Source organism: Oncorhynchus gorbuscha, unplaced genomic scaffold (genome assembly GCF_021184085.1).
Source record: "Oncorhynchus gorbuscha isolate QuinsamMale2020 ecotype Even-year unplaced genomic scaffold, OgorEven_v1.0 Un_scaffold_5215, whole genome shotgun sequence".
NCBI classification, from domain to species: domain Eukaryota; kingdom Metazoa; phylum Chordata; class Actinopteri; order Salmoniformes; family Salmonidae; genus Oncorhynchus; species Oncorhynchus gorbuscha.
In genome coordinates, this window is record NW_025749066.1 from 7,501 (window position 1) to 25,000 (window position 17,500).

At 42.3% G+C, this 17,500-nt stretch overlaps 2 protein-coding genes across 2 annotated transcripts in view; one reads left to right on the top strand and one right to left on the bottom strand.

Annotated features, from left to right (window-relative positions):
- The window catches only part of LOC124028996 (nuclear factor 7, brain-like), a gene marked incomplete at its 5' end in the record, with an annotated part of 6,567 nt that extends 5,607 nt beyond the window's left edge, over positions 1–960 (top strand). Inside the window, one exon of the mRNA XM_046340872.1 lies at positions 688–960. Coding sequence (XP_046196828.1) covers positions 688–960 — 273 coding nt within the window. The remainder of the gene's footprint in view (positions 1–687) is intronic.
- A 9,584-nt stretch (positions 961–10,544) lies between these two features.
- LOC124028997 (dihydropyrimidinase-related protein 4-like) overlaps positions 10,545–17,500 on the bottom strand; it is a gene marked incomplete at its 5' end in the record, with an annotated part of 8,194 nt that continues 1,238 nt past the window's right edge. Inside the window, 3 exons of the mRNA XM_046340874.1 lie at positions 10,545–12,406; positions 13,472–13,649; positions 17,115–17,294. Of these exons, the coding sequence (XP_046196830.1) occupies positions 12,315–12,406; positions 13,472–13,649; positions 17,115–17,294 (450 nt within the window). The remainder of the gene's footprint in view (positions 12,407–13,471; positions 13,650–17,114; positions 17,295–17,500) is intronic.

Genomic DNA, 17,500 nt, shown 5'->3' on the forward strand with positions numbered 1-17,500 from the left:
TACATTCTATTCTATTCCATTCTATTATATTCCATTCTATTCTATTCCATTCTATTTTATTGCATTCTATTCTATTCCATTCTATTTTATTGCATTCCATTCTATTCCATTCTATTTTATTGCATTCTATTCTATTCCATTCTATTTTATTGCATTCCATTCTATTCCATTCTATTTTATTGCATTCCATTCTATTCCATTCTATTTTATTGCATTCCATTCTATTCCATTCTATTTTATTACATTCTATTCTATTCCATTCTATTATATTCCATTCTATTCTATTCCATTCTATTTTATTGCATTCCATTCTATTATATTGCATTCTATTACATTCTATTCTATTCCATTCTATTATATTCCATTCTATTCTATTCCATTCTATTATATTCCATTCTATTCTATTCCATTCTATTATATTCCATTCTATTCTATTCCATTCTATTTTATTGCATTCTATTCTATTCCATTCTATTTTATTGCATTCCATTCTATTCCATTCTATTTTATTGCATTCTATTCTATTCCATTCTATTTTATTGCATTCCATTCTATTCTATTCCATTCTATTTTATTGCATTCCATTCTATTTTATTGCATTCCATTCTATTCCATTCTATTTTATTGCATTCTATTCTATTCCATTCTATTCTATTCCATTCTATTATATTGCATTCTATTCTAGAGAGGGGCCTGTGGACCATCTGCTACTATGGAGGTGAATACCGCGCCCGCACGGCCACCGCCACCCCCCTGGTCCTGAAAAGAAGGCCCCAGGAGGTCAGAGTGCAGCTGGACTGGGACAGAGGCAGGGTGATCTTCTCTGACGCCTCAGACAACACGCTCATCTACAAGTTCCAACACAAGTTCACCCATAGAGTGTTCCCTTACTTCTCCAACACCTGCAAGAGACATCCTCTGAGGATCTCAGCCGGGAAGGTGTCAGTTACAGCGGAGTAGCTTGGTTCATTCATTAAGAGCTGATTTGGTAAATCTATAGTTCAGGGACATTAAAAAGCTGTTGCTGCAGAACAGGTAAAAACATTGGCTTTAAAGTGGATGCACCTTTACTGCAGCAAAGGCATTTTTATGCAGCTACGTGACTGCTTTCTGTCTCTCTGGGTTCCAACCTAAATAAATAATTACTGACTCTCTGGGTTCTAATCTAAATAGATAATTACTGACTCTCTCTGGGTTCTAATCTAAATAGATCATTACTGACTCTCTCTGGGTTCTAATCTAAATAAATAATTACTGGCTCTCTGGGTTCCAACCTAAATAAATAATTACTGACTCTCTGGGTTCCAACCTAAATAAATAATTACTGACTCTCTGGGTTCCAACCTAAATAAATAATTACTGACTCTCTGGGTTCCAACCTAAATAAATAATTACTGACTCTCTGGGTTCCAACCTAAATAAATAATTACTGACTCTCTGGGTTCCAACCTAAATAAATAATTACTGACTCTCTCTGTGTTCTAATTTAAATAGATAATTACTGACTCTCTCTGTGTTCTAATCTAAATAGATAATTACTGACTCTCTCTCTGTGTTCTAATCTAACTAGATAATTACTGACTCTCTCTCTGTGTTCTAATCTAACTAGATAATTACTGACTCTCTCTCTCTCTCTGTGTTCTAATCTAAATAGATAATTACTGACTCTCTGTGTTCTAATCTAAATAGATAATTATTGACTCTCTCTGGGTTCTAATCTAAATAGATAATTACTGACTCTCCCTGTGTTCTAATCTAAATAGATAATTACTGACTCTCCCTGTGTTCTAATTTAAATAGATAATTACTGACTCTCTCTCTCTCTGTGTTCTAATCTAAATAGATCATTACTGACTCTCTCTCTCTGTATTCTAATTTAAATAGATAATTACTGACTCTCTCTCTCTCTGTTTTCTAATATAAATAGATCATTACTGACTCGCTCTCTCTCTGTATTCTAATCTAAATAGATCATTACTGACTCTCTCTCTGTGTCCAATTTGTAAGTCGCTCTGGATAAGAGCGTCTGCTAAATGACTTAAATGTAAATGTAAATGTAATGTTCTAATCTAACTAGATCATTACTGACTCTCTCTCTCTGTATTCTAATCTAAATAGATAATTACTGACTCTCTCTGGGTTCTAATCTAACTAGATCATTACTGACTCTCTCTCTCTGTATTCTAATCTAAATAGATAATTACTGACTCTCTCTGGGTTCTAATCTAACTAGATCATTACTGACTCTCTCTCTCTGTATTCTAATCTAAATAGATCATTACTGACTCTCCCTCTGTATTCTAATCTAAATGGATAATTACTGACTCTCTCTCTCTGTGTTCTAATTTAAATAGATAATTATTGACTCTCTCTGTATTCTAATCTAAATGGATAATTACTGACTCTCTCTCTCTGTGTTCTAATTTAAATAGATCATTATTGACTCTCTCTGTGTTCTAATCTAAATAGATCATTACTGACTCTCTCTCTCTGTGTTCTAATTTAAATATATCATTATTGACTTGTGCAGCAACGTAAACATGCTATAAAATACCTTTAGTCTTTACATTAGAGGGTATGAATGGAGGGCTTGTATGACCTCCATGCGATTTGCACTAATTTAATTTAACAGTAGCAATGTGATGCATTATATGTTTTCTGTGACAGGGTACAGTATAAAATGTTTTTGTAACGTTTGATATACACTGTATTGTTTGCGTAAAAGGTTTTGCTTGTTTTCCTGTCCCATGCTTTCAGGAGAATCTTTGCACAAACAAATGATTGTAGTTAGGCAGGCCTAAAGTACTGTAGCAATGTTAACATGAAACATACAACTGTTTTAAGACCTGACCACAGCTTGTCCATATGAACGAACATAAAGACATAAAGCAATTGGATCTGTTGTGGTTTCGTGTCAGTGGTTTTCAGAGCAGAGTGATGGAGGGTGTGTAACCTTTCAGAGCAGAGTGAGGGAGGGTGTGTAACCTTTCAGAGCAGAGTGAGGGAGGGAGGGTGTGTAACCTTTCAGAGCAGAGTGAGGGAGGGTGTGTAACCTTTCAGAGCAGAGTGAGGGAGGGTGTGTAACCTTTCAGAGCAGAGTGAGGGAGGGTGTGTAACCTTTCAGAGCAGAGTGAGGGAGGGTGTGTAACCTTTCAGAGCAGAGTGAGGGAGGGAGGGTGTGTAACCTTTCAGAGCAGAGTGAGGGAGGGAGGGTGTGTAACCTTTCAGAGCAGAGTGAGGGAGGGAGGGTAACCTTTCAGAGCAGAGTGAGGGAGGGGGTGTAACCTTTCAGAGCAGAGTGAGGGAGGGTGTGTAACCTTTCAGAGCAGGGTGAGGGAGGGTGTGTAACCTTTCAGAGCAGAGTGAGGGAGGGAGGGTGTGTAACCTTTCAGAGCAGAGTGAGGGAGGGAGGGTGTGTAACCTTTCAGAGCAGGGTGAGGGAGGGTGTGTAACCTTTCAGAGCAGAGTGAGGGAGGGTGTGTAACCTTTCAGAGCAGAGTGAGGGAGGGTGTGTAACCGTTCAGAGCAGAGTGAGGGAGGGTGTGTAACCTTTCAGAGCAGAGTGAGGGAGGGTGTGTAACCTTTCAGAGCAGAGTGAGGGAGGGTGTGTAACCTTTCAGAGCAGAGTGAGGGAGGGTGTGTAACCTTTCAGAGCAGAGTGAGGGAGGGTGTGTAACCTTTCAGAGCAGAGTGAGGGAGGGTGTGTAACCTTTCAGAGCAGAGTGAGGGAGGGTGTGTAACCTTTCAGAGCAGAGTGAGGGAGGGTGTGTAACCTTTCAGAGCAGAGTGAGGGAGGGTGTGTAACCTTTCAGAGCAGAGTGAGGGAGGGTGTGTAACCTTTCAGAGCAGAGTGAGGGAGGGTGTGTAACATTTCAGAGCAGAGTGAGGGAGGGTGTGTAACCTTTCAGAGCAGAGCAGAGTGAGGGAGGGTGTGTAACCTTTCAGAGCAGAGTGAGGGAGGGTGTGTAACCTTTCAGAGCAGAGTGAGGGAGGGTGTGTAACCTTTCAGAGCAGAGTGAGGGAGGGTGTGTAACCTTTCAGAGCAGAGTGAGGGAGGGTGTGTAACCTTTCAGAGCAGAGTGAGGGAGGGTGTGTAACCTTTCAGAGCAGAGTGAGGGAGGGTGTGTAACCTTTCAGAGCAGAGCAGAGTGAGGGAGGGTGTGTAACCTTTCAGAGCAGAGCAGAGTGAGGGAGGGTGTGTAACCTTTCAGAGCAGAGTGAGGGAGGGTGTGTAACCTTTCAGAGCAGAGTGAGGGAGGTGTGTAACCTTTCAGAGCAGAGTGAGGGAGGGTGTGTAACCTTTCAGTGCAGAGTGAGGAGGGTGTGTAACCTTTCAGAGCAGAGTGAGGGAGGGTGTGTAACCTTTCAGTGCAGAGTGAGGGAGGGTGTGTAACCTTTCAGAGCAGAGTGAGGGAGGGTGTGTAACCTTTCAGAGCAGAGCAGGGTGAGGGAGGGTGTGTAACCTTTCAGAGCAGAGCAGAGTGAGGGAGGGTGTGTAACCTTTCAGAGCAGAGTGAAGGAGGGTGTGTAACCTTTCAGAGCAGAGTGAGGGAGGGTGTGTAACCTTTCAGAGCAGAGTGAGGGAGGGTGTGTAACCTTTCAGAGCAGAGTGAGGGAGGGAGGGTGTGTAACCTTTCAGAGCAGAGCAGAGTGATGGAGGGTGTGTAACCTTTCAGAGCAGAGCAGAGTGAGGGAGGGTGTGTAACCTTTCAGAGCAGAGCAGGGTGAGGGAGGGTGTGTAACCTTTCAGAGCAGAGTGAGGGAGGGTGTGTAACCTTTCAGAGCAGAGTGATGGAGCGTAACCTTTCACAGCAGAGTGATGGAGCGTAACCTTTCACAGCAGAGTGATGGAGCGTAAACCTTCAGAGCAGAGTGATGGAGCGTAAACCTTCAGAGCAGAGTGATGGAGCGTAAACCTTCAGAGCAGAGTGATGGAGCGTAAACCTTCAGAGTAGAGTGATGGAGCGTAAACCTTCAGAGCAGAGTGATGGAGCGTAAACCTTCAGAGCAGAGTGATGGAGCGTAAACCTTCAGAGCAGAGCAGGGTGAGGGAGGGTGTGTAACCTTTCAGAGCAGAGTGAGGGAGGGTGTGTAACCTTTCAGAGCAGAGCAGGGTGAGGGAGGGTGTATAACCTTTCAGAGCAGGGTGAGGGAGGGTGTGTAACCTTTCAGAGCAGAGCAGAGTGATGGAGGGTGTGTAACCTTTCAGAGCAGAGCAGAGTGATGGAGCGTAAACCTTCAGAGCAGAGTGATGGAGCTTAAACCTTCAGAGCAGAGTGATGGAGCTTAAACCTTCAGAGCAGAGTGATGGAGCGTAAATTTTCAGATCACATGAACCATACCCCAGCTGTTACACAACACATTATAATCCTGGGATGACATGACACCTGTTTCTGTCTGTCTGGTGTGTGTGTGCGCATGTATGTGTGTGTCAGACCAGAGCATCTACGTAACATGACTCCTTACAGGGGGAACTGGATCCTCCAGCCCTCCAGAGTAGAGGCTCGTTGGCACGCAGCCATGTTCTTAACCTTTCACACACACACACACACACACACACACACACACACACACACACACACACACACACACACACACACACACACACACACACACACACACACACACACACACACACACACACACACACATACAGTCACACGCACACAGACACACACACAGACAGACAGACACACACACAGACAGACACACACACACACACACAGACACACATTCAGTCGCACCCACACATACAGTCGTACACACAGTCACAAGAACACATATAGTCACACGCACACAGACACACACACACACACGCACACGCACACGCACACGCACACAGACAGACAGACAGACAGACAGACAGACAGACAGACAGACAGACAGACAGACAGACAGACAGACAGACAGACAGACAGACAGACAGACAGACAGACAGACAGACAGACAGACAGACAGACAGACAGACAGACAGACAGACAGACAGACAGACAGACAGACACACACACACACACACACACAGATGAGTTAACTATGTACCAATGGAGATGTCACAAACAACAGAGAGACATGTAAGAGACCGACTTGATTTGTGCAGAGTCATATTGGATCTACAGTTGAAGTGGGAAGTTTACATACACCTCAGCCAAATACATTTACACTCAGTTTTTTACAATTCCTGACATTTAATCCCAGTAAAGATTCCCTGTCTAAGGTCAGTTAGGATCACCACTTTATTTTAAGAATGTGAAAAGTCAGAATAATAGGAGAGAAAATTATTTATTTCAGCTTTTATTTCTTTCATCACATTCCCAGTGGGTCAGAAGTTAACATAAACTCAATTAGTATTTGGTAGCATTGCCTTTAAATTGTTTAACTTGGGTCAAATGTTTTGGGTAGCTTCCCACAATAAGATGGGGGAATTTCGGCCCATTCATCCTGACAGAGCTGGTGTAACTGAGTCAGGTTTGTAGGCCTCCTCCTTTTCAGTTCTGCCCACAAATTGTCTATAGGCTTGAGGTCAGGGCTTTGTGATGGCCACTCCAATACCTTGACTTTGTTGTCCATAGGCCATTTTTCCACAACTTTGGAAGTATGCTTGGGGACTTTGTCCATTTGGAAGACCCATTTGCGACCAAGCTTTAACTTCCTGACTGATGTCTTGAGATGTTGCTTCAATATATCCATGTAATTTTCCTCCCTCATGTAGCCATCTATTTTGTGAAGTGCACCAGTCCCTACTGCAGCAAAGCACCCCACAACATGATGCTGCCACCCCCGTGCTTCACGGTTGGGATGGTGTTCTTCAGCTTGCAAGCCTCCCCCTTTTTCCTCCATACACAACGATGGGCATTATGGCCAAACAGTTCTATTTTTGTTTCATCAGAACAGAGGACATTTCTCCAAAAAGTACGATCTTTGTCCCCATGTGCAGTTGCAAACTGTAGTCTGGCTTTTTTTATGGCTGTTTTGGAGCAGTGGCTTCTTCCTTGCTGAGCGGCCTTTCAGGTTATGTCGATATAGGACTCATTTTACTGTGGATATAGATACTTGTGTATCTGTTCCCTCCAGCATCTTCACAAGGTCCTTTGCTGTTGTTCTGGGATTGATTTGCACTTTTCGCACCAAAGTAAGTTCATCTCTAGGAGACAGAATGCGTCTCCTTCCAGAGCGGTATGACGGCTGCGTGGTCCCATGGTGTTTATACTTGTGTACTATTGTTTGTACAGGTGAACGTGGAACCTTCAGGCATTTGGACATTTCTCCAAAGGATGAACTAAACAATGCATTTTCTGAGGTCTTGGCTGATTTCTGTTGATTGTCCCATGATGTCACACAAAGAGGCACTGAGTTTGAAGGCAGGCCTTGAAATACATCCTGAGGTACACTTCCAATTGACGCAAATTATGTCAATTAGCCTATCAGAATCTTCTAAAGCCATGACATAATTTTCTGGAATTTTCCAAGCTGTTTAAAGGCACAGTCGACTTAGTGTATGTAAACTTCTGACCCACTGGAATTGTGATACAGTGAATTATAAGTGAAATAATCTGTCTGTAAACAAATGTTGTAAAAAGTACTTGTGTCATGCACAAAGTAGATGTCCTAACCGACTTGCCAAAACTATCGTTTGTTTACAAGAAATGTGTGGAGTGGTTGAAAAACAACTATTAATGACTCCAACCTAGGTGTATGTAAACTAGTTTTAATGACTCCAACCTAGGTGTATGTAAACTAGTTGTAATGACTCCAACCTAGGTGTATGTAAACTAGTTTTAATGACTCCAACCTAGGTGTATGTAAACTAGTTTTAATGACTCCAACCTAGGTGTATGTAAACTAGTTTTAATGACTCCAACCTAGGTGTATGTAAACTAGTTTTAATGACTCCAACCTAGGTGTATGTAAACTAGTTTTAATGACTCCAACCTAGGTGTATGTAAACTAGTTTTAATGACTCCAACCTAGGTGTATGTAAACTAGTTTTAATGACTCAACCTAGGTGTATGTAAACTAGTTTTAATGACTCCAACCTAGGTGTATGTAAACTAGTTTTAATGACTCCAACCTAGGTGTATGTAAACTAGTTTTAATGACTCCAACCTAGGTGTATGTAAACTAGTTTTAATGACTCCAACCTAGGTGTATGTAAACTAGTTTTAATGACTCCAACCTAGGTGTATGTAAACTAGTTTTAATGACTCCAACCTAGGTGTATGTAAACTAGTTTTAATGACTCCAACCTAGGTGTATGTAAACTAGTTTTAATGACTCCAACCTAGGTGTATGTAAACTAGTTTTAATGACTCCAACCTAGGTGTATGTAAACTAGTTTTAATGACTCCAACCTAGGTGTATGTAAACTAGTTTTAATGACTCCAACCTAGGTGTATGTAAACTAGTTTTAATGACTCCAACCTAGGTGTATGTAAACTTCAGGCGTCAACTGTATATAAGACATGTTATGACTTTTATTTCTTCTTATTGTTTTTTTAACCTTTATTTAACCAGGCAAGTCAGTTAAGAACAAATTCTTATTTTCAATGACGGTCTAGGAACAGTGGGTTAACTGCCTGTTCAGGGGCAGAACGACAGATTTGTACCTTGTCAGCTCAGGGGTTTGAACGTGCAACCTTCCGGTTACTAGTCCAACGCTCTAACCACTAGGCTACCCTGCTGTCATTACAAATAACAAAAATAAACCAAATACACTTTTCCCCCTCAACCTTTATTCAGGACATGCTTACATTAGCTTTCGGGACACAGATCCTATTTCCATTGGACACAGAAACAGTAGAAAAAGACTAAAAATTGACCACTTCATTTGACCTTTTTACATGACCACTTAACGAATGCACACAACCTTTCCAAAGACCGACCGAGTAAAAGTACAAACGCCGAAGTCTACAAAAAGTGAGAAAGGAAATTGTAGAAAATTAAATAAAATCATTACAAAGAAGAGTCGGGTTTTTTTTAAAGCGAGAGACTTTTAAAACCACTGTTTTATTGTTCACAGCTCCACGTATCCCTGTGTATCCTTGGCAACAACGTGGCTGTTCAATAGCCTGGAATCCTGACTGCTATGCTCTGTTTCACCAAGTCAGTGGAGCATTCAGTATGGCTGAACCAGGCTAGGGTTTCAAAGCACCAGGATGTTTGGTCTTTATATACAAAACATATAAAAGTCACACGATGACAGTGGAACATGGCTGTGCTATAAAGACAACAACACAGATCCAGTATACAGATGCTATGGGCTTCCCTGCACCTCCTATATAGACATGAAGGATTGGAGAAGTTCTTATTCTGACTGACTGACTGAATAGTAGGATTGGAGAAGTTCTTATTCTGACTGAATAGAAGGATTGGAGAAGTTATTACTCCGACTGACTGAATAGAAGGATTGGAGAAGTTCTTATTCTGACTGAATAGAAGGATTGGAGAAGTTCTTATTCTGACTGACTGAATAGAAGGATTGTTATTACTCCGACTGACTGAATAGAAGGATTGGAGAAGTTCTTATTCTGACTGACTGAATAGAAGGATTGGAGAAGTTATTACTCCGACTGACTGAATAGAAGGATTGGAGAAGTTCTTATTCTGACTGACTGAATAGAAGGATTGGAGAAGTTATTACTCCGACTGACTGAATAGAAGGATTGGAGAAGTTCTTATTCTGACTGAATAGAAGGATTGGAGAAGTTCTTATTCTGACTGACTGAATAGAAGGATTGGTGAAGTTCTTACTCTGACTGAATAGAAGGATTGGAGAAGTTCTTATTCTGACTGAATAGAAGGATTGGAGAAGTTCTTATTCTGACTGAATAGAAGGATTGGAGAAGTTCTTATTCTGACTGAATAGAAGGATTGGAGAAGTTCTTATTCTGACTGACTGAATAGAAGGATTGGAGAAGTTCTTATTCTGACTGAATAGAAGGATTGGAGAAGTTCTTATTCTGGCTGAATAGTAGGATTGGAGAAGTTCTTATTCTGACTGACTGAATAGAGGGATTGGTGAAGTTCTTATTCAGACTGAATAGAAGGATTGGTGAAGTTATTGCTCTGACTGACTGGATAGAAAGATTGGAGAAGTTCTTATTCTGACTGACTGAATAGAGGGATTGGTGAAGTTCTTATTCAGACTGAATAGAAGGATTGGAGAAGTTCTTATTCTGACTGACTGAATAGAGGGATTGGTGAAGTTCTTATTCAGACTGAATAGAAGGATTGGAGAAGTTCTTATTCTGACTGAATAGAAGGATTGGAGAAGTTCTTATTCTGACTGAATAGTAGGATTGGAGAAGTTCTTATTCTGACTGACTGAATAGAAGGATTGGTGAAGTTCTTATTCTGACTGAATAGAAGGATTGGAGAAGTTCTTATTCTGACTGAATAGAAGGATTGGAGAAGTTCTTATTCAGACTGAATAGAAGGATTGGTGAAGTTCTTATTCTGACGGAATAGAAGGATTGGTGAAGTTCTTATTCTGACGGAATAGAAGGATTGGTGAAGTTCTTACTCTGACTGAATAGAAGGATTGGTGAAGTTCTTATTCTGACTGACTGAATAGAAGGATTGGTGAAGTTCTTATTCTGACTGACTGAATAGAAGGATTGGTGAAGTTCTTATTCTGACTGAATGACTGATTAGAAGGATTGGTGAAGTTCTTATTCTGACTGAATGACTGAATAGAAGGATTGGTGAAGTTATTTCTCCGACTGACTGAATAGAAGGATTGGTGAAGTTATTTCTCCGACTGACTGAATATAATGATTGGTGAAGTTATTACTCCGACTGAATGACTGAATAGAATGATTGGTGAAGTTATTTCTCCGACTGACTGAATATAATGATTGGTGAAGTTATTACTCCGACTGAATGACTGAATAGAAGGATTGGTGAAGTTATTACTCCGACTGACTGAATAGAAGGATTGGTGAAGTTATTTCTCCGACTGACTGAATAGAAGGATTGGTGAAGTTATTTCTCCGACTGAATGACTGAATAGAATGATTGGTGAAGTTATTACTCCGACCGACTGACTGAATAGAAGGATTGGTGAAGTTATTACTCCGACTGACTGAATAGAAGGATTGGTGAAGTTATTACTCCAACTGACTGAATAGAAGGATTGGTGAAGTTCCTATTCTGACTGACTGAATAGAAGGATTGGTGAAGTTATTACTCCGACTGACTGAATATAATGATTGGTGAAGTTATTACTCCGACTGACTGAATAGAAGGATTGGTGAAGTTATTACTCCGACTGACTGAATAGAAGGATTGGTGAAGTTCCTATTCTGACTGACTGAATATACCATGGAAGCAAAGTTAGCTCACCTGCATTGGGATAAAACATCATAATAATATTAAGACAAGCGTGACTAGAGGACTGTCCCTACAGTCTGTTCACAGTAACAGTAATACACACTTATTTCCCTTGTTGTATTTGTAATGAGTAACGATTAAGAGGAAAAGTCATGCATAACAGTAAGAGACGGTAAGATGAAGCCTAAATAGCCTACAGCCATGACTAAATAACAACAGACAGAGAAAAACAAGTTCGCATCAGTCTCAAATGGCCCTCTATTCCCTAGATAGCGCACTACTTTTGTCCTCTAGTGCACTATCTAGGGAATAGAGTTCCATGTTGGACTCAACTACAGAGTTTCTTAGAAGCATTGAAGCAGGCATCACTACGACGAGAGAGAGAGAGAGAGCTGAGAGGCATTCTGTGGTCTAAAGAGAACTACTTTCATCTAGGACTCATGTATCACCATGTTAGTAAAGCTATAGTGAAGCTGAGGAGACGACGACTGAGGAGACGGTTGTCTGACTGAGGAGACAGAGACTGTTTAAGCTGCATGCTATGGAGATTTGACAGGGACAGTTGACTATTGATGGGCGATGAGATAAATTGATTTGAGGAATTGATCACAATATTGATAAAGGATAACAGATCAAAGTACTAAGTTAGTGGGTTTTATCAGTTGGTGTGTCTACCATAGAAATAGAATGACTGGTAACTACTAGTGGTAATTGTAGTTCTATGCTGTATACTGGTGGTAACTACTATTGGTAATTGTAGTTCTATGCTGTATACTGGTGGTAACTACTAGTGGTAAATGTAGTTCTAATCTGTATACTGTTTTACAGTTGTATCTGAGAAGAGGATTGCATGTTCAGGTTTCACTGTTGAGTTTAGTTCTGGATGCCGGGTGAGATTTGTTTTGATTGATGTAGTTGGTTGTTGCTACAGTAGTTGATTTATTTTTCTCCCTACAGCAGACGCGAGGAGCAAGGAGCTCCCAGGTTCACGACAGGGAGGTGATATTGGAGCGGCCACCGGGTGGCGCCACGATCCTCTGTGCTGAGCGTCGTGGGATGTGGTCGTCAATCTGAGTTCCTGTATCGGAGAACAAGAGCAAAGATCCGTTATAAACAATGGAGTACATTTTGGGTTCTGATAGGAGTAAGACAGTAGAACTACGATTGAAATAACCATTGTACAGCTTCCCAAATCCCTGACCTTAGATGTAACTACAGCTATACTGTAGCTATAATTGGTCCTGTGTGGTTCAACAGAGACAGTAAACAGAGCTAGAAGTTAGACTAATAAGGCTGACAGGATAGACAGGACTCCCAATTAGAAATATGATTGGCTGAAACAAGGAATGGGAGTGAGATGGTCAGAGTGAGAGAGAAGGAGGGAGAGGGAGGAAGACGGAGAGCGTGGAAGAGAGGGAGATGGGGGGAGAGAGAGAGTGAGAAGGGGAGACACCGAGAGAAAAGGAAGGACAAATAAATAATTAAATAACAACTGTGTCTCTATCTATAAGCATCCTAATCTCTCTCCACCTTCTCACTCCCCCCCCATCTCCCTCTCTTCCACGCTCTCCGTCTTCTCCTCCCTCCCTCCCTCCTTCTCTTTCACTCTGACCATCTCCTCTCTTCCACTCTCTCCGTCTTCCTCCCTCTCCCCCTCCTTCTCTTTCACTCTGACCATCTCACTCCCCCCCCATCTCCCTCTCTTCCACTCTCTCAGTCTTCCTCCCTCTCCTCCTTCTCTTTCACTCTGACATCAAGACAAAAGGAGACAGTTTCCTGTCTGGTACTTCCAGAGAGTGAAAGAGATTTGATCTTAATGAGAATAACCCTGTATAGAATAACCCTGTATAGCATAACCCTGTATAGAATAACCCTGTATAGAATAACCCTGTATAGCATAACCCTGTATAGCATAACCCTGTATAGAATAACCCTGTATAGCATAACCCTGTATATAGAATAACCCTGTGTAGAATAACCCTGTATAGCATAACCCTGTATAGAATAACCCTGTATAGAATAACCCTGTGTAGAATAACCCTATATAGAATAACCCTGTATAGCATAACCCTGTATAAATAAAGGTTAAATTAAAAAAGTGAGGAGAAACATCCACACCCAGTAAAGAGTAGATGAAGCTTACCCATACCGGATAGGGTGAAACCAGACTGGTGCAGGTTCCTGGTGGGGCCGAGGGGGCCCTTCCCTGGGCACTGGGGCCCCCTGCTGGAGGGAGTGGCCGGCACTGACTTAGTCATGCTGATGACATCATGGACCGGTCCATCATAGTTCCCTCGGGGGACGCCACGGGCATCAGCCATCTGGAGAGGGAGGAGAATGTCATGTAAAGGATCATGTAAATATTCAGCCATCTGGAGAGAATGTCATGTAAAGGATAATGTAAATATTCAGCCATCTGGAGAGAATGTCATGTTAGGATAATGTAGATCATCAACCATCTGGAGAGAATGTCATGTAAAGGATAATGTAAATATTCAGCCATCTGGAGAGAATGTCATGTTAGGATAATGTAAATATTCAGCCATCTGGAGAGAATGTCATGTAAGGGATAATGTAGATCATCAACCATCTGGAGAGAATGTCATGTTAGGATAATGTAGATCCATCAACCATCTGGAGAGAATGTCATGTAAGGGATAATGTAGATCATCAACCATCTGGAGAGAATGTCATGTTAGGATAATGTAGATCATCAACCATCTGGAGAGAATGTCATGTAAAGGGTAATGTAGCTGGTCAAGCATCTGGAGAGAATGTCATGTAAAGGGTAATGTAGCTGGTCAACCATCTGGAGAGAATGTCATGTAAGGGATAATGTAGATCATCAACCATCTGGAGAGAATGTCATGTAAAGGATAATGTAAATATTCAGCCATCTGGAGAGAATGTCATGTTAGGATAATGTAGATCATCAACCATCTGGATAGAATGTCATGTAAGGGATAATGTAAATATTCAGCCATCTGGAGAGAATGTCATGTAAGGGATAATGTAGACCATCAACCATCTGGAGAGAATGTCATGTTAGGATAATGTAGATCCATCAACCATCTGGAGAGAATGTCATGTAAGGGATAATGTAGATCATAAACCATCTGGAGAGAATGTCATGTTAGGATAATGTAGATCATCAACCATCTGGAGAGAATGTCATGTAAAGGGTAATGTAGCTGGTCAAGCATCTGGAGAGAATGTCATGTAAAGGGTAATGTAGCTGGTCAACCATCTGGAGAGAATGTCATGTAAGGGATAATGTAGATCATCAACCATCTGGAGAGAATGTCATGTAAAGGATAATGTAAATATTCAGCCATCTGGAGAGAATGTCATGTTAGGATAATGTAGATCATCAACCATCTGGAGAGAATGTCATGTAAAGGATAATGTAAATATTCAGCCATCTGGAGAGAATGTCATGTTAGGATAATGTAGATCATCAACCATCTGGATAGAATGTCATGTAAGGGATAATGTAAATATTCAGCCATCTGGAGAGAATGTCATGTAAGGGATAATGTAGATCATCAACCATCTGGAGAGAATGTCATGTTAGGATAATGTAGATCCATCAACCATCTGGAGAGAATGTCATGTAAGGGATAATGTAGATCATAAACCATCTGGAGAGAATGTCATGTTAGGATAATGTAGATCATCAACCATCTGGAGAGAATGTCATGTAAAGGGTAATGTAGCTGGTCAAGCATCTGGAGAGAATGTCAGGTGAATGTCATGTAAAGGATAAAGTAATTAAGAGGATAATGTAGCCTTAATGTAGCCTCACTAAAAAGTGATTTACTGTGTAATATACAGTAAGTAAAGGGTGGAAAAAGAGTTATGCCACATTTGTAAAAGCACAAGTTGCGATGGACCTTTATACTATCACACTCTTAACATAAGCCATTAGCTGTTAGCCATGCATTAGCCACTATCTTCTACTCTGCTGTGATTTTACCCTGCTAGCATTAGCCACTATCTTCTACTCTGCTGTGCTTTTACCCTGCAAGCATTAGCCACCATCTCTTACCCTGTTGTGCTCTTACCCTGCAAGCATTAGCCACCATCTCTTACCCTGCAAGCATTAGCCACCATCTCTTACCCTGCAAGCATTAGCCACTATCTCTTACCCTGCTGTGCTCTTACCCTGCAAGCATTAGCCACTATCTCTTACCCTGCTGTGCTCTTACCCTGCAAGCATTAGCCCCTAGCTCTTACCCTGCTAGCATTAGCCACTATATCCTACCCTGCTGTGCTTTTACCCTGCAAGCATTAGCCCCTAGCTCTTACCCTGCTAGCATTAGCCACTATCTCTTACCCTGCTGTGCTTTACCCTGCAAGCATTAGCCACCATCTCTTACCCTGCTGTGCTCTTACCCTGCAAGCATTAGCCCCTAGCTCTTACCCTGCTAGCATTAGCCACTATCTCTTACCCTGCTGTGCTTTTACCCTGCAAGCATTAGCCACCATCTCTTACCCTGCTGTGCTTTTACCCTGCAAGCATTAGCCACTATCTCTTACCCTGCTGTGCTTTTACCCTGCAAGCATTAGCCACTATCTCCTAACCTGTTCTGCTCGTACCCTGCTAGTATTATCCACTATCTCCTACCCTGCTGTGCTTTTACCCTGCAAGCATTAGCCCCTAGCTCTTACCCTGCTAGCATTAGCCACTATCTCCTACCCTGCTGTGCTTTTACCCTGCCATCATTAACCCTAGCTCTACCCTGGTTAGCCTTCACCACTATTCTGCTTACCCTGCTGGTTGTTAGCCCCTAGCTCTTACCCTGGTTAGCCTTCATCACTCTTCTCTTACCCTGCTGGTTGTTAGCCCCTTACCCTGGATTAGCCATCATCTCTCTTACTCCTGCTGTTAGCCCCTAGCTCTTACCCTGGTTAGCCTTCATCTCTCTCCTCTTACCCTGCTGGTTGTTAGCCCCTAGCTCTTACCCTGGTTAGCCTTCATCTCTCTCCTCTTACCCTGCTGTGCTTTTACCCTGCAAGCATTAGCCACTATCTCCTAACCTGTTCTGCTCGTACCCTGCTAGTATTATCCACTATCTCCTACCCTGCTGTGCTTTTACCCTGCAAGCATTAGCCCCTAGCTCTTACCCTGCTAGCATTAGCCACTATCTCCTACCCTGCTGTGCTTTTACCCTGCCATCATTAACCCCTAGCTCTTACCCTGGTTAGCCTTCACCACTATTCTCTTACCCTGCTGGTTGTTAGCCCCTAGCTCTTACCCTGGTTAGCCTTCATCACTCTTCTCTTACCCTGCTGGTTGTTAGCCCCTTACCTGGATTAGCCATCATCTCTTCTCTTACCCTGCTGGTTGTTAGCCCCTAGCTCTTACCCCTGGTTAGCCTTCATCTCTCTCCTCTTACCCTGCTGGTTGTTAGCCCCTAGCTCTTACCCTGGTTAGCCTTCATCTCTCTCCTCTTACCCTGCTGGTTATTAGCCCCTAGCTCTTACCCTGGTTAGCCTTCATCTCTCTCCTCTTACCCTGCTGGTTGTTAGCCCCTAGCTCTTACCCTGGTTAGCCTACATCTCTCTTCTCTTACCTTGCTGGTTAGCCTACATCTCTCTTCTCTTACCTTGCTGGGTCTTAGCCCCTAGCTCTTACCCTGGTTAGCCTTCATCTCTCTTCTCTTACCCTGCTGGGTCTTAGCCCCTAGCTCTTACCCTGGTTAGCCTTCATCTCTCTTCTCTTACCCTGCTGGGTCTTAGCCCCTCGCTCTTACCCTGGTTAGCCTTCATCTCTCTTCTCTTACCTTGCTGCGTGCTTTGATCCTCTTGTAGATGAAGTCAGGATAAGCCTTCCTGGGTACGAAGCGTCCAGAGCCCTCTGTGACGTTAAGCTTTCCCCCCTCCAGGACGATCTTCCCCTGGCTGATCACCACCACCGGGGCTCCCCGGACCTCCATGCCCTCAAAGATGTTAATCTCCACTGTCTGGAAACACACACAAGGACAGAATAATGAACATCCAGCTCAGACATGATATCATCATCACTACACCCTTACAGACAGACGGACAAAACTCCTCCAGACACATTGGAGAGGAATGTCTGAATGATGTCTGGAGGTTGACTGTGAAAGAGAGTGAGAGGGGGAGGGTGTGTGTGTGTGTGTGTGTGCGTGTGTGTGCGTGTGTGTGC